Genomic DNA, 18,553 nt, shown 5'->3' with positions numbered 1-18,553 from the left:
TAAATAAATGCAATGTAGTGTTTTGAAATATATAAATTTTTCTATACACATTGATGCTGAAATATCTGAATAAATACATGATACCAGCAGCGCTCGTGCTCTCATATCTCCTACAGCTTGTGACACACAATCCCACCTCACTCTTTTCATTTGCTCCGGATGAATATTAATGCCATTACAGGGCTTGAATTTTGGCATGGGATTGTGTGTCCATGTAACACGTTGTCTTTTTATTTTCTTGTTAAATTTGCAGATGGTGTTGGGAGTTTAAATGTTTTGAGCGGTGTGAAGATTGGCACATTCATGTATATTGTATATAAATAAATACTTTTTCAACTTTTTAGCCAAAGTTATAGGCTACAGTTTGCAAAAGATAGTTTTAATTAAAATGTTTGTGCAGTTTTATTTATTGAAATATTTTCATGTTTGAAATATTAAATGTAAATTACTGTTCCTGAATACATTTTGCTAACGCTGTTTTTAATGACTTATTTTAGGTTGATAATTAAACAATGAATCAACAAAAACATGGATTGTGTGCTGATTTATTTATTTAATACAAACTGATTGATTTACTTATTAATGATAGTTTCTGTAAATTCAATTTATTGTAATAATATATTCATAGGATTCTTAAGTGTTTGAACAATAAACAATGTAGAATATGTTTGTAGACCTATAATTTGTGTACAGGCATATCAGGATGTGTAGACGTTAGGAGAACGTTCCGAGAACCTTCCGGGAACGTTCTGGGAACCTTTCGGCAACGTTCCGGGAACGTTCCCCTAACCTTCCGGGAACGTTACGAGAACCTTGCGGGAACGTTCTGGGAACCTTTCGGCAACGTTCCGGGAACGTTCCCCTAACCTATAGGGAACGTTCTATTAACGTAAAGAAAACTTTCCTGGCTAACCAATAGGGAACGTTCTTGGGAACGTTCTGGGAACGTTCTGGGAACCAAAAACTAACGTTCCCAGAACGTTCCCAGAACGTTAAATTGTTAGCTGGGCTGCAGCTGCAGAGGGCGCAAATTTGCCAATTCCCCACACAGAGAAATGACAGATAATAGAAAACCACTTCGCCGCGCAGATTTTTTTTTTTTTTTTCTGCTCATGCCGGCGGCGCCGCCCCCCAAAAAATGCCGCCCCGGGCGATTGCCCGGTTCGCCCGTGCCAAAAACCGCTACTGGTTAAATTAAATAGAAACAGCACATTAAAGTTAAAAGTTACAAATGCATGTTGTAACAACAAAAGGTGAATTAATTCAGTTTTTTGGTAAAAGTGACACTTGCTTTTTTCCCTGACAAATATTTTTTTGAAGACAATCAATCAAAATGAATATATACCCCACTATTAAAAAATGCTGTACAGAACTCAGACTCAAACTCTTTTTAGACACTGTTTAAACTGTTATGAAGATCTGTTTCAGGTGTACGAGTCAGTTTTTGGGATACAGAAGTCCTGAGGGCGACATCTAAACTGTTCTGGGTTCAGCTGCTACTTTTAGTGTTAAAATGTTTGAATTACTCGTAGATGAATCTAAAATTAGGAGCGAAACACCACTAATTTTTAAGAGCTGCTCCTAAATGTCCATGTTAGAACTTCTAGCTGAAAGATTTTGGTGAATACAGACTCAGATTATTAGAACCGCAGTAATGCTCATATCCACTGATAAAAGAATAAATGTAAGTAATACTTGCCCTCCTCCATCTACAGAAGCAGCAAAAAACCAAGATGATGATGATGATGATGATGATGATGAAGACTGGAATTAAAGCATAAAGCCAGTGTAGGTCAGAGGAGCTGAGAGGTGTTGGGCTGGAGAAGGAGTGTGGAGGAGCTGGACTGGAGGAAACTGGAGCTTCTGTAAAACACAACAGGAACAAGAAAGATAAAAGATAATCAGTAACTCAACTCAAATGTCTCGCCATCTGCCAAATTATCAGACAAGCATTTGATCTTTCTAATAAGTCTATGAAGGATCTGTATATTTTGCACAGCATTCAACAATTTTTTCAAGAAATTATGCAAGTAATAGTTTTCTTCTTTTCCAAATAAATAATTGAATAAATAAAGAGTTTTTGCTGTGGATCAAACGATGCATCACATCTGATCATTTACATCATGCATAGTTGTCATCACTCATAACTGTTTTCAACTGATGATTTTGCAAAAAGTAATCAGTTTCTGCAGTTTTAAATCATAATATTACGAAAAAATGGATAACAATAGCTTTAAAAGCATCACAGTGGGCAGTAGCATACATTATTTGTCAAGCAGTTGACAGGTGAAATATTCAAACACATTCGAGGACCATACAAATATAACTTATAAATATATATTTATACTTATGAATTTTGCATATAGTTTCTGTAATTAGCAAAGAACATTTGTGTTAAATAGGAATACATTGTAAAAATGTTAATCAAGCTGACTAAATCACACGACTGCGCAGCAGTTCACATGCACTCACAATAAAAATACAATATAATTTAAAACAAAGACAAGCTCAAAGGAAATAATATTACAGATCTAGGCTAATTGAGTTGCTTATAGTTAAAAGAATGTCATGAACGATCATTTAGGCTAGATGTATTGATCGCATTAGTGCGTGATATTGAAGAGTGCGCGCCTCGAGCGCACGGCTGACACGACAGGAAAGTTCGTGTTTCTGAGTTTTATATTCGGACATATACTGTGACAACATCTCATCTGACAGAGGACTGTGCGGCGCTGCTGACTGCGTTATTTATCAAAATAAATAAAAATTGCTGTGAGATTGTTTGCTTGTTGCGCGCAAATCCTGAAGATATTCTATGCTGAAATCACTCACGTGGTGCGTCTCTGTGTGAGACAGAGAACTTCAACAATCACCAGTCAGAGACAGCAGCAAAGCCAAAGCACAATGAAAATAAGGCAACTTATGATTTACATGGTTTACAAAGGCTATTGTCTCGGTTTTGTCTATCAACTTATAAAAATACATTCGGGACTACACTCAAAAAACATTTTTTGTTTTTGTACGTCTGTGAGGCAGCTGCGGCGCTACCATTGGGCATGAAATATATCTTAAGAAAGCTTGAAATGTCTTTTTAACAATTTAAAACGAAAAGAAATAGGCTACTCTCTGGTTATGTAATCCATGATGTGCATTTCTCTCTATAGGCGCGTTCACTACGGAGATGGCGATCGTCAACTTCATCTTTACAGCTGTTGTTGCTGTTAATAAACTAAAAATAATAGGCCTATAATTTTATTAAACAATAAATTAAATTAAATTGTAATTGTATTAAAAAAGCAACAAAAAATTCCTGTTTAAATTTTTTTTAACCTAGCTAATTACGCATTTAATTCAGGTAGGCTACTGAGTCGCTGTCCTCATTGCCGCAGAAAAGCGCTGAAACGGAGATGAAGCCATTTTTTTGGCTTATTTTAACTGGCCCATCCAGTTTACTGGGGGCCCACATACAATCAAAATCCTGGCGAGTGTACTACGAGTAGTTTGAGGTAATGTGGGCTGTGTGTCTTCTGGCGCACTGGCGCCGCCCCTTGTTGTGTCCACATACTGCAAAGATACATTCATATGCATGCAATAAAAGTAAATTTTGCATCCGATGACATCAAATTATTTTTTACAACTTTATGAACACAATCATGATCATTTATGTTTTTTTTTTTTATCATAATCCTGATTCTGGGACATTACATTGTTTATTATAGTAATATATTATAGTAATATACTCACTGTTGACCACTAGTGTAGCAGTCACCTCAGACACTTTCTCTCCAGTGAAGACTCGTGCTTTATAGAGTCCTGATCTGGAGATGTTCACATTCTGAATGATTAGAGACAAACGTCCTTTTCCTAACATGAGTGAAACTCCGGGTTCTGGAGGATCATCATAGACCCAAGGCTTCTGCGCAAAAAGAACAGCATATTCCTTCTTGTCTTCTTTAAAAATAATCTTCACTTGATCTGCTTTCTCCACTTCATCGATGTCGAAGGATATTGTAACATTCTGTCCATCGATCGCCTCGAACTTCGATCCAGCAACAACCAGAGCTGCAAATCAGAACCACTGTATTAGAATAATGAGGAATAAACTGACAATAAATTTGTTCAGTAAACAACAAAAATCCGCCGATTAAATAAACAGTCTACGTACCTGAAAAAAGTACCAAATTGATAGTGACAATGACTTTCATCGTTGGCAAAATTCCGGAAAATTAGCTTCAAAATATGGCAGAAGAACTGTCTATTTCAAACATACATTCCAACTCTACTACACCGAGCACACACACATCGACGTCAAGTTTCCCATACAGACCACGCCTTTAGTCAGATGCGGCAGCCCATTGGTCCTTATCACATGCATACAGCTGATGACGTCTCCTCACAGCCAATCGCAGCCATAGGCTTGTTCGTCTGGAAGACTGGAACACCTACTACTACTTTCTGTCACTCACCGTTTCTTACCAGTTTCTGGCCTGTCCACACGAAGCCAGAGCTTTCCCTATCCGATGTTTTTTTTTCCTCGTTCAAAAACCACCGAAACCGACTAAAAACGATGTACTATACATGTAGTCCTGTATGTGGCGCTTTAATTCTGCCACAGAGATGGCAAAAAACGCGGAGAAGAAGCACGTGCATAAGGCATAAATCTTTCTTATAGCCTACTTTCAATGGCATAAACCCTATGGATAAACCGTGTGCACTGTATACAATAATATTAGGCACAGTAGCTGCTTATTTTCTTTTATAGGTCTTTTTTTACCTATAACTTATATAGAAAATATTGAACAATATGAACGGACGCAATATGACATATAGCGGACGCATAAAGCTTGCACAAAGAACCGGCAAAAGTAACGTTAATCAAATATGAATGTGTCAAAAATAGCAAGGAGATATTTTAATTGTTTATTAATAAACTAGTGTTTTCTGTGTGGCTGCAAAGATGAAGTTGACGATGCTGACTGCCACCTTTGCAGTATTATGACCGTGACATTTAGAGAAATGCACACTTGATACGGAATAGCCTACATAGCTATATGTTTCTTAACTTTCTTTTCATTTTGAATTTTTGTTCTATGTTGTTTAAAAGTTATTTCAAGCTTTCTAAATAGGCATATATATATATATATATATATACGCCGGCACGTCCATGTCTTGATTGTCTGCTATTTGCTTCTTTAAATCCAGGCAATCCGTTGATGAAACATGGATTAAAATTAAAATACAATTTATACAAAACGAAATTCACTTTAAAGAAAGGCTTTATACAAAACGAAACTTAATGGGGTCAAAATTAGGCCTATGTCTCCCGATATATCTTATGATTACTCATTCACTTTTCAACATTTATGAAATTAAAAAAGAACACTATTTAAGCATAAATATGAAACTAAATACATTTTCTTTAATGGCTACAAGTAGGCCTACAGATAAATTTAATGTCGGAGTGGATTTTTTTGCTGGTTAGTGCGTTTTTTGAATAATTCCCAGCGATGTCGAATATCATTTTCGCTTGAAATGCATCCATGAAATGTCTTAATCAGACAACAGACCAGCACCATATAATGAAGAAAATAGAAATAAATAAGTAAAATAAGAATAGCTATATGTAAATTCACATCGGGTAGTTGGGCTGTTTTGGCCAAATAACTAAATTCACACTAATTATTTTCCCTTCTTTTATAAAGACTGCAAGTGCGCATATCCGAACATAAATCATGATGTGTTGATCTGATTGAAGATCTGCTGTAGAAGCTTCTGTTCATCTCTATGATAGGCCTACATCAAACCTGCAATCTCAACAATATAATAAAAGCTGTATAACTGTACTTCTTAAAACAATTAAAAAACAGATTATTAGCATTAATACCAGCTTACAAGTTCAAATACAATCTGTATTACTTCAAGTCTGATTTTTCCCCCCCACATATACTTTTAAATGTAAACAAATGTGTTTCATCAATAAATGTCGTCATATTAACTGTACACTAAATAAATTAATGAGTATTATTTAACATTTATGATAAGATTACTTAAGCAGTGAAGTGAAGTTTAACCAGACAGAAAACACCAGTCAACGCTGTGGAAAAGGGTTACAAAACGATATATTTATTCTGGAAATATAGCGATAGACATTGAATCTCCTTTCATACAGTATCATCTGATCCACAGACAGCATAAATGACCACAGCACATTCACTGATCACTTCATATTGCACACAAAACCAGAAAGCACTTGGGAAGATCTCTAGCTACAGTCTCTCTGACTCTATGAGGCACTGGGGTTTAAAAAGACACACTTCTTCAATGTAAGGATAGTTGTGCTGAAGAAGAAGCTGCATCTGACAGCTCAGGTTCATCGGCTACATTCATTTGAGCTTGAGGACTGCATCCGACTGATATATGATCGCAATAAGGGCGATCATGGCACAAATTTCAGTAGTCGGTAACAATAACAGTCAAATTTCACAGTTCTCTGAACCAATTTTGGTAACATTGCAAAAACACTTTTGACAATAAATTAGTTCATTTAAATACTATAGATGACTATAAATAAATACAATTAAACCTTTAGTATGTAGCCTTCAGATACGTTTCAGTTCATAAACACTGCGAAGCTCTACAGCACTTACACTGAAACACTTAATGCACTGATCGATTTAAACACATCTGGGATTTTAGTCCCGTTCATCAATATGATTATCACTATGTCAAGCATGCAATTTAATTTGGTTGTCAGTCATCACAGAAAAATTAACTGTGTGTACTTATCAGCATAAATACTTTATACTTTAAATTATGAATGGTATTAATGATATGTTATATACAGAAAACAAGCAAAGAGCACAGCCTTTATAATCAATAAAGCTCATGTCACTTCAGTTCAGACGCAGTGTGAAAACTATATATAACAGTGAAAACTATTATAATCCAATCTCTTATTTACAGTGTTTGTTGGTTAACTTATAACAAGCGTGCAGAGCTCATGATTAACAGCCAATTCTGAATAACTTAAATACTTATCATTGGCAATTGCATTCACACGCTCAACAAACAGGTCTGATTGGCTACAACGCTGCAAAAACACACAAAAAGTGTTTGAAAGCAGTCGTCTATCAGAGGGTGCCAGACTGATCTTTTAGATTAAACCTGTTAAATTAAATCTAAAGATTCACATTTGTTAAAATCATATTTCCTGTGATTCTTGTTGTTTGTTTTGCAGGTCGCACCTACTAAACATGATTGGATATGCACAGAAATTGGATTTGGACTGACAGTTTGAACAAGGTTAAGGTGTTTTAAGACGCAAGAAGAGCTTCAGCATTTTCTCCACAGCCGTTCATGGCGACGGCTACACAACCACTGCAATCCTTTTTCCTATTGTTGTTTTCTGTCGAGACACTGGATCTGTAAAACAACAGAAAACTGTCCTTAGTGAGGAACAACATGGCAAGTTAAAGGGACACTTCACCCATTTACATCAATTGCATTATTCCCTCATTTTCCCCGGAGACGGGAGAAACAAGGATTTCAGTGTTGCAGTTCCTGCTTACAATGATGCAAAAATCGTCATTTTGCCTCATTCTAAGCAGGAAGTCCCATTTCTTAGTAGAGGGGTTGAGACTACAAACACTTGTTCCTCATTTTTCCCAGGGGGCGGGACCCACTCACGCTACAGACCTATTATGGCGCTTTTCCACTGCATGGTACAGTACGGCTCGCTTCGGCTCGCTTTAAGTGGTACCACCTCTGTTGAGGTTCCAAGCGTACCGTACCGATACTAAAATGTGACGTGAAAACACTGCAGATCACTTTCAGTATTTGAAACTTTTAAAACAAGTTTTTTTTTTGTTTTTTTTTTTTTTTTAAGTGTAAACTTCAAAAAAAGAAATGGCTGAATCGTGGTCAGTGGACGAGGTGCAGACGTTCCTCTCGTTGGTTGCCGTGGAGCGGATGGGGAAACACGGAATGAAAAATTCGCATTTAATATGATGATGCAATGGCAGTAGAGACGGTAACTATAACGATCAGTCCCACCCACTTTGAAGCGGTACTAACTGCAGTGGAAAAGTAGCCGAGCTAAAGCGAACCGAACCGTGCCGTGCCGTACCGAGTCGAGTCGTAACACGCAGTGGAAAAGCGAAGCGAGCCGAACCGTTCTGCGCCGAGTCGAACCGTACCGAGCCGTACCATGCAGTGGAAAAGCGCCATTACAGATCAGTGGGTGGGACTCCACTTGCAGAAACTAAAAGCAATATCCTCCATCTTGTTTGAAGCTAAGCTAACAGGCGCTGTGAAGCCAGATGTGAAGTTACGACAATGGCGGAGGGTTACTCAATATGATATGGAAGAAGAGGATTTCGGAAGTCTGATGCTCGAATTAGGTGTTTGTGGCTACCTTTACGAGCCGCATTATAGCGAAGAGCAGTGGAGGCTGCTGGAGGAACAGGAGGCAGAAGACCTGTCGCGGACGAGGAGCACGGACTGGCTCAAGCTGGGGCGGACTGGTGGCGCCGGTGCTCTCACTGTGCGCTTATGGACAGAGATAGAGTCCGTCTGCTGTAAAGAATTTCAATGATGCCAATTTCTCCTGGACGAAATCTCTGAATCAGACGAGGACACGGACGTTTGTTTGGTGAACCATCCTAGTTTCGCACCACATATGTTCTGACTGAACATCCCGGTACCGTCCAATAATTCACCATTTAGAAAGAAATACAAACGAGGAGTAATTCACTAATGAGTTCGCCAACTAACTAGACATTTTGTGTGAAGTGAATTTCAAGCTCTGGTGGGAGCTAGCCTTGTAGACGGAAGAGTGACTTCTCTGATAGGCGGATACTTCATGTGCGCTGTTCTGATTAGTGGGAGTGGCTTGCGCAGCTGTGCAATGTGGTGCATTGTGGGAGTTGTTGTCTTTCATACAAATGCATCCTGAAGTTACTTTCTGTCTTTCCTCAGTTAAGAAGGCACCAAATTCTAAATTTATTTTACATTTTGACAACATATATGACCCACTTTCAATAAAGATCAATGTTCCCATGGGTGAAATGCTCCTTTAAATATCCTACTTTATGGAAAGTCATGTGATGCAACAAAAGACCATAGTGAAGTGAAGAGCTTCATACCTGGAGACAGCAGGAGTTTCTGTGGCTTTTTCTTCATCATCCGCTGTGTTACTCTTCTGCAAGTCAACACAAAAACACAATGTAAACCAAATAAAAGGTGCCGTTTACACAGTTGCTAAAAAACAATGGAGAAAACCACGCAGGAACATCTGCTATTCTGCACTCTAGTGGAACAATTCCATTCACTGTCTAAACTTGCTAAATCATCTAAAATCAAAAACATGCATGAAAGCCAGGTCACCTTTATTTTTATAATGCTATATACAATAGACATTTTTTCAAAGCAGCTTCACAATAATAAACAGGAGTAAGGACTGGTTCAGGGGAACGACAAAAAGCACATGGTCTAGAGGTTTTTTTAAAAGTTGAACTTATTTAACTTGAGCGCCGTATTTTTAGTTTGTTTTAGTTTTCAGAATGAATTATGCAAATACATGTTATGTTTAAAATGTTAGACCCTATACCTACTAAGCTACTGAAAGAATCATAGATCCTCTTCTTAATATTATTAATTTATCATTGTCATTAAGATATGTGTCAAAAACCTTCAAACTGGCTGTTATTATTTTACTATTACTATTTCCTCTCATAAAAAGGAAAAAAGAAAAAGGCTTAGCTCTACGTTTCACATTCATGGTACCGAAATTTCAATAGTCGGTACCAATACCAGTCAAATTCCACGGTTCTCTGAACCAATTTTGGTACCATAGAAAAGACTATAGTAACTGTTTTAAAATTATTTTCTTTATTATCATTTAACTACAGAAGTCAACATTTGAAGTGGATCAGAACCTTTCAAAGTCATACATGAATTTTAAACAATACCCATTCTTGTCTTAGGACAACTGTGATGAACTTTGATCCACTTCAAATAATGACTACTGTATTTGAAAATAAAAACATTAATGAATTTATGCAATTACAAATAAATAATAACAAAAATAACAACAAATAAATAAATTAAAACTGTAGCCTTCAAATACAGTTCTGGGGTGTGTTTCCTGTTCAACGATGTAACTCGCTGCTTCACTACTATAGTATGATCCGTCGTTGAAGAAATCAAGTCACGACTGTTTCCCGAAACCATATTGTCGCAAAGTGGTCGTTCAACCACGTTGGTTAATGATGTCATGAACGTGGTGGAGTAATAACTTATTTTAATGAATCTGTTTAGAGATTGAATTGATGCTCAATGTTTTGAATTAATGCCATAATGCTATAAATTACAGACATGCATCTGAGGACTATTTCTCATTTTTCTCAGTTATTTTGCTTTATTTCCCGATTCAATCATAGTCTCGTTCTTACGCACTAGAGCAGATGTGGAAACTGAAGTATACCAATGAATATTGTTGTTGTTGTAATGTAATTTTTTAGAATGGACCCCAGGAAGACTAGCTGATTGCACAGACTTTCAGCTAATGGGATCCTTAAAAACAAATAAACAAATACCCGAGCCTTTAGTGATACAGAAGAGCTCAGGAGGACAACTAAACTGTCCTGGGTTTATCAGCGACTTTATTAGAACTGCAGCGCTGCTCATATCCACTGATAAAAGAATAAATTTAAGTAATACTTGCCTTCCTGAGTTTCCAGAAGCAAAAGCACAAGATGATGATGATGACGACTGCAGGTATTAAAGCATAAAGCCCTCGTAGGTCAGAGGAGCTGAGAGGTTTTGGGCTGATGAAGTGTGAAGGAGATGTAGTGAAAGAAACTGGAGCTTCTGGAAGAGACAACAAGAACATTAGAGGATTATAAACTGCAAGTCAAACGACCTTTACCACCTTAAAACATTACTGACCAATCCTACTTCAGCAAATGTCACTATATCAGACAAGCTTTTGCTCTTTACTAATCAAAGTCAAATGAGGATCTGTTTGAACAGATTCAAATGCAAATTATCCAAGAAATAGTGCAATAGTGCAAGGCAAACAATATTTGTTCTCCTTTTTCCAAATCTGTACATTAGGGATGCACCGATATTTTTTCTGAAACCAATCCGATACCCATAACACTGAATATTGTCCGACACAGATCAGACACTGATTTCTTTTTTATTGATCATCATTGTAGAATATCTATAGCCTACTTATGTGTGTGTGGAACTGATGATTAATGTTTTATGTGTTAAACACAGTCCAATATTATATTTCTCATTAAAAGCACATACTCTACTTGTGCTGTATCAACGATTTGAGACAAATATAAATGGAAAATAATGTGAGGTATAAGTTTAGCAAAACCTTGACTAAATTAGATTAAAAAAAAAAATTCACATTTTTTAAATCCTGTAAATTTAAGGACAGTATCGGATTTGGATCGGTTCCGTCTGACTGATTAGCCTGGTAATACCAGACTCTGCTACTTCACTTTGCTTCGTAGACAGAGTCTGGAATAGCATAATAGAGAAGTGTTTTCTCTCGCGCGGGGGGGCGCTTGTCTGAAGTTTAAAATCATTGGTTACCCGTAAGCCAATCACATAACGTTTGGTTATGGCGTGTGTTATGCGCTGGCTCAGCCGCATTTAACTTTCACTGTAAACACATGTATGATGCGAAAACAAAACCATCGAGCGAAATACCGGAGTGAACATGGCTGTGAAGGACTTTTGCAGATTATGTGAAGTAAATCTACGCATCCACGGTACAATCAGCGTCTACGTCACGGCTCTCAGCCCGCCCTCTGTTCGTTGATTGGCCGGCTGTTTTCAGGCCGGTGGAAAACAGAAAGCTCTGAAGCTGTCTCAGACTGAGTACAGAAGCGAAATGAAATTGAACGGAAGTACGAAGTCTGACGTAGTCAGGCTACTGACTGATACCCGCTCCGGCAAAAATCGCATACAGAATACGGATACTGAATATCAGATCGGCGCATCCTTACTTCATGCTGTGCATCAAACAATTCGACACACCGGAGTCTTTACATCATTAACAACGCCTACATAGCTATAACTTAACCTCAATCTTTTTCGGGATTTTGTGTTTTGTGAGAAGCATTTAACTGTTTCAAGTAAATGTCAAGTAAGAATTTTAGTGAGTTTATTATCCGCGTTTCCATTGTCGGGCCAACAGCTGCTATGTGTGACTGTCGGATATCCATTTAGCTCCGCAGCCAATCATAAAATAAAGCTTCCTCTGTTTCTCTGACTGAAATAAAATATAACTGTACTGGGAGAGAGAGAGCTGAAGCTCCTCAGGTCGTATTTGTGGTGGCATATTTGTAGAAATTATTATTCTTTTTAAATGTGGTGTAAATATGTCCTGTAACTTCCAAATAAACAGAAACAGACGCGACTGTTCACATTTCTTTTGTGAAATAGACCTTAACGGTAAACCACTTTATTTCTGTGTGACTAATGTGCAATTTTGCCACAAATTAATTCATTATGATCAATGTATCACTTTTTATTGTAAACCTGTGGTAAAACATCGATGCTTGGGTTTTAAATATTCAAGTAAACAACAGAAATGCCAGCAAACGGCCGCTTTTATCATGTTTCTTTTGCGATCTCGCTGTTTCCAGTGATTTCTTTCTGATCAGTTTTCTGATGAACTTCCATTTGTTTGTGAAATTATGGGTTTGTGTGAGGTTGTTACTGATGTGTTTTAGTGAAGCGCTGTGGAGCTTCTGGCCCGACAGTGGAAACACAGTGTGTTTTGGGTTCGGTGCTCCAGGCCCGGGGCTATTAGCCCGGCATGGGCCGTTTAAAGCCCTGGCTCGCACTGACCCGACAGTGGAAACACAGCTAATAAGACTTTATAAAAACAGTTATGACCATTAATATTATCTCTCTCATAATCTTGATTCTGGTACATTACATGCAAACAGATATTATAGTAATATACTCACGGTTTACAACAAGCGTAGCAGTCACATAAGACACCTGATTATCAGCAGTGATGACTTGTGCTGTATAACGGCCTGAACTGGACCTGTTCACTTTCACAAGAATCAAGGACACATCTCCTCCTTCAACTTGCAGATGTTGAGGTGTTTCGAAGGGGTGACAGGTGAGAACAGCGGCAGGGGAACAGTACCGTACAAGCAAGCGTTCTCCCTTGCCCTCTCCTTCAAATCTGATTCTGACTTCATTAACTCTCTCCAGACCGGTTTCAAAGTGCATGGAAACATTTTGTCCCTCCGTTGCCTCCAACTCCAACCCAGCAACGAGCACAGCGACTGTTCAGAAAGAAAAACACAAAGGAGGAAATTATTTACTATACTTTAGAACAGTTTCCCAAGTTGTCTTATGTATTCCAACAGCCGTTAGTGAGGAAGAAGTACCGTAATTAGTAATTACAATTAGTATGGTTCCAAACCTGATTATATATCACTTTTTTAAATTAACTGAATGTATTAAAGGGGTCATGAATTACATGTGATATTTTGACATATAAAGGTGTCATTTTACTATAGAAATATACTGCATGTTTGAAACCACAAAATGCCTAGATACTAAAGCGACTTGATTTGTTCTTGTAGATAAAATGATTACAAATCAGGATCACCGTTTAGTCCTTCCGTAACAAAATAACTAAAAATAATTTAGCTTATTTGAGCTCCAGTCTCCTGTCCCACAACTCTTCAGACCACAATTGTTACAAAGCAATTACAAAGGCTTCTTTAGAATAAGTAAAAGATTCATACAAAAAGTAATTTTAAGTGAAGCAATATTGCTCAAGAGACGGCAAAGCTGAAACAACAAGTCCATACAGTGGTTTATCAAAACAAAGTTAATCAAAGAACATGAAAAAAGAAAATAGCAACCAAACCACGGTCTGTAAACTAGGGCTGGGGTAAACGATTATTTATTAAACGATTAGTCGGGCGATTATTTTATCGATTAGTCGACTAATCTAACGACTAATTTGAATTAATTATCCTGTCTGTTATTCGCATATCTCTCGAACCGTTACTCCGATGGATTTCAAACTCGACAGCTGTCTGGGCACGAGTAAGTGCAGTGCCAAGTTTGACGTTGTTTGGATGAGAAATGCAAAAGATATTGTTAAATATATCAGTAAAAGAAGCACTTAGAAGGTTGTGGTTTAAAAAATAAACATTCTGACAAACACACTGTCAGCTACAATGTTTACTTCTGAATAATATAGTATAAACGTGATAAATCCATTTTGATTAATTTGAGTAAAAAATTGATTTTCTTTACCAAGAAAGTGGCAAGATTAAAACCACTATTTTCTGTTTCAAACTTTCACATAGTATCTTTAGGTTATAATAACATAAATAATTCAAATCCAGATTTTGATTTTCAAAGATTTATTATAAAAACAGATTATTTTTTTTCCCAAAAATGCAATAAATTCATGACACTTTTTTTTTTTTAAATGCAATTAATCCATTGAATCAATATAAAAGTTATTTTTCATATTGAAACTGTTGAAAATACACAACAAAGTAAGTTGATCCACATGACAGCCTCTGAACTCGGTCAATACTAATCTTATATTTAGCACGTAAGTTACTGGACTAAACATTCAATCAGCCATCGCTAAGAAATACCTTCTGAAATTTTTTGACGGCGATCAGCTGTAAAATGGCTTGGTCCTGCTCGGTTTTCGTTGACTGAGTACAAGAATTTTTTTAAAAGATCCCCTGGGGTTCACGTGTCAGCATTCGACAGAAGTTTGACGCTGTAGCGCTAGTGTGAGAACAAGCAACAGTCGGCATTTCTCTTCCTCCCGCGTGCCTCATCTTGTTAATCTCCTCACGTAAATGATTAGATTTTGATGGCTTACGTTTCTTCCCTACGGCAGAATCCACCACAGGTCCATCAATGCCGTCAAATGTATTCATTTTTTTGTTTGTTTGTTGATCAAAAAGTAGATAAGGAAAACTAGGATGCCGGGTGTATTCAAAGCGCCACCGTTACTGTTTACAATGCGTGGAATGGTGCGCTGTGATTGGTTGAGCGGATTTATCACATTCTGCAGAGAAAGGAGACTGGCGTTTGTCGCGGTTTGGAAAGAAAGGGAGAAAACATGACAGAATAACACGGCGGGCGGTGTGTGTGTGGCGAGCTGTACCTCCGGGAATGGTACAAAAAAAAAAAAATAAAAAAATAAATAAATAAAGAAGCGTCGACGCAAAAAATATGACGTCGACGTAATTTTGACGTCGACGCGTCGACGTCATCGACGCACCGCTACAGCACTACTGTAAACCCAAATCAGGAAATGGCAGGCAAATGCTGCAATACAGAGTAAGCCCCTTACAAACTGATAGCCCAACATCACATAATGCTCACCACAACACTACCAAAATGTCAAAGTGTGTGTACATCTCCAGATGTTTTTAATGTAGACCAACATGCAAGAAGGTTACAGTGGCGGCACTTTACAAACTAACGTGTCGGAGAAGGTGTGTCTGGAGAAATAATATATTGTAAATGTAAAAATGTTTAATTTACATTACGTCTTTGACTTGTATTCATTATGTAGACTATTTAGACCAAGAAATAATCAGAAACTGACAGTAGTATTTATTTTTCTTTAAACTTTATTAGAATAAAACTTAAAATAAAATATATTATTTTGATATTATTGTTTAAATGAAAAAATAGTTTTTTAAGGGAATAAAGAAAAAGAAAGCTAGTCAAATAACTATGAACTAAGAATGTATTATAATGCATTTTAACTATGTGCAAAGGCTTTCAGGAAAGCCGGTTGCCACGTTCAATTAAATTAATTCACAATATGCACACATTCATCCTCAATATGGCAGCGTGTCATCTGTGTAACTGTTCTTAAGCAAATGCAGGCTCACCTTAGTAAAAAAATGCACTGTGAAAACCAGAGAGCATCGATGCTCTACGTTTCCCTTAACAGAGATTCTGAAGCATGAAACAAATCACAGGAGCCTATTCGGTCGAGTGGCACACAACACCGGTAACATCGGAGCTTGTTGGTACTCTACAGTCTTATCATTTATCACTTTTCGGACCCATTCCCTGATGATGTCCACACAGAACTGCCCACCTACCTGTAGCAGCAGCAGCGATAAAGAGCCAGACTACGGTGATCATTTTCGTAAAAGAAAAAAAAAGAATCTTCAAAACATAAAGCCAAAAGTTCACTTAAATGTTGAAGCAAACGCTATAGTGAAGGGAATTGCGTACAGTCCTATTGGGGTGTGTGTTCACGGTAACGTTACAGTCAAGATAAAAATGGCGCATGTCGGGAGATGGTCTGTCTATCGCCCGGTCCGCGAATTTTTGTTTGCAGGGCGGTAGCGGAAAACTCATTAATATTCATTAGGGAAGTCATCCCTGATTAGTCTGATGACCTACCCCTAACCCCGCCCCTAAACCTACCCGTCACTGGGGTCTATGCGATGACCTACCCCAGCCCCGCCCCTAAACCTACCCGTCACTGGGGTTAAGACCAATCAGGGATGACTTCCCTAATGAATATTAATGAGTTTTCCGCTACCGCCCTGCAAAAAAAGTCCATCCCAGTAGTGGCGGAAATGTACCTCAAGCTGGTTGTCAACCGCCAAAAAAAAAAAATGAGGAGGAGGAGGAGGAGGAGAAAGAAGAAAACGGCCAGGACGTGATATATATATATATATATATATATATATATATATATATATATATATATATATATATATATATATGTGTGTGTGTGTGTGTGTGTGTGTGTGTGTGTGTGTTTGTGTGTAACGTTATGTATGCAAGTTATTAAAAATGAAAAAAGACGTGCTGAGTAAAAACCGAACCCACGCCAACAATAGGTTTCAGTTTATTTTAAAGCAACTAACGTTACCAAATATTCACAACGAATTCTGCCGACAAATTAATTTAATAGGCAAGTCTAAATTCTGATTTATAATAAATTTCCCTCTTAATATTACTTGAAAACGTCATAGCATACTATTTGTTAAACAACGCAATGTGTTTACTGTTTACTATTAGTTAAATATGCAGTATGTTAGTTCAACATAAACAGAGTCATATTTAGGTTATATCTAAATAGATTCTTACTCTCGGATGCAAACATATTTTACTTACTTGTGACAGCGAGGGAGTGTCGAAAAAACAGTTCATCGTGAGATTTGTGACTGTTCTTGCAAAATGGCGCACTTATATCCAGAGAGTTGCGTTGTGGTGGAGAGAGAGAGATGACTCATCTCACCACACACCGTCAGTCCATGGTCACGTGATCGGCGGTGTTCGATTCCGACTGAAGGATTCAATGGAATCGACTCCATTTACTTTAAGTCAAATCAGGGTCGGCAATATAAGATTACAAGATACAATACATGAAGTCTAATACCTTTATTAAAACAACACACCTTAGTGAATACTACCTAATTTTAAAGAGGGAAAAGACACGAGAAAAAGCCTTGGTCGAATATTATTTCAGAGTTAAATAAACGAGAGAGAAGGTAATGTAGGCTATTCTTTAATTAATTCATCTAAAATGTCGGATGAGGACGATAAGCGCATTGCCATAATAGCGCAAAAAAGCTGCTTGGACAGGAGAGTTCAAAAGAATATCTAATGTAAATACATACAATAATGTACTACATTTATTAATGTGTTTATTCTTGTTGGCAGTTTTTAATTATTATGATTAGTTAAATTTAGACAAATTAGGATACATTGGCAAAAAAAAAAAAAAAAATTATGTACGGGGTTATGTAGCCAATTATATCCCAGTCTCTCCACTCTTCTGTTTTGATAGGGTAATGTTTGACATACAATATATACAGTCTGGGACTGATGCTAATTATAAATGTAACATACGGTACAAGACGTGGTTCTTTAAACTAATTAATTTAACTACAGTATGGTTATGGGCGCTTCCGAAACACTGCTTCATGAAGCTTCGAAACATTTATGAATCTTTTGTTTCGAATCAGAGGCTCGGAGCGCGCGTCAAACTGCCAAAGTCACGTGATTTCAGTAAAAGAGTGCGACTGTTTCGAAATTTCAATGGTTCACCGCTGGGGGGCGATGATCTCTGTGAACCACTGTCACTGAGTCACTGAGTCACTGAGATCGCCCCCCAGCGGCGAAATATGAACAAGTGTCTATGGCTTTTACCCACAGTCTATGATTTTACCCTATGGTGTTACCCAGAGCCGTTAAATAAGATGTTTCTCAACGGCTCTGGTTACACATAGGGTTTTACCTGATCTTTGATCAGTTTTATACATTTGTGGACGTTAGACCACTCTCTTACGTTAGACATTAAGACATTATAATTTAAAGGAATAAATTGAATTGTAGTCTCTTGTTGGCCTGTTAAAATGAGCTATTCATGGAACAAACAAAGCCCTGACAATGTATAAAAGAACACATATTATACAGACACTTGATATTTAATCTTATTAGATGATTAGTTAATTGCATTTGACAAATTTTACTTTTAATAAAGCATTTG

The 18,553-nt window shown here is 37.3% G+C and overlaps 1 protein-coding gene across 2 annotated transcripts; it reads right to left on the bottom strand.

The window, feature by feature from the left end:
- Positions 1-6,102: 6,102 nt before the first annotated feature.
- On the bottom strand, positions 6,103-17,356 carry LOC308702936 (uncharacterized protein). 2 transcript variants are annotated; one of them, XM_081386125.1, is made up of 5 exons: positions 17,176-17,356; positions 12,996-13,325; positions 10,724-10,869; positions 9,144-9,199; positions 6,103-7,422 (listed from the first exon to the last, which is right to left on the bottom strand). In XM_081386125.1, the coding sequence occupies exons 2-5, from the start codon at positions 13,267-13,269 to the stop codon at positions 7,314-7,316; spliced, it is 585 nt and encodes a 194-aa protein (XP_081242251.1). In that variant the 5' UTR covers positions 13,270-13,325; positions 17,176-17,356; the 3' UTR covers positions 6,103-7,313. The 2 variants fall into 2 exon arrangements, with proteins under 2 accessions (XP_081242251.1, XP_081242250.1); XM_081386124.1 differs by lacking the exon at positions 17,176-17,356 and adding an exon at positions 16,146-16,385.
- Positions 17,357-18,553: the final 1,197 nt, after the last annotated feature.

Source organism: Scardinius erythrophthalmus (genome assembly GCF_964197995.2).
Source record: "Scardinius erythrophthalmus genome assembly, chromosome: 15".
NCBI lineage: Eukaryota > Metazoa > Chordata > Actinopteri > Cypriniformes > Leuciscidae > Scardinius > Scardinius erythrophthalmus.
The sequence above is the reverse complement of the archived record's forward strand: the minus strand, read 5'-3'. Positions and strand labels throughout refer to the sequence as shown.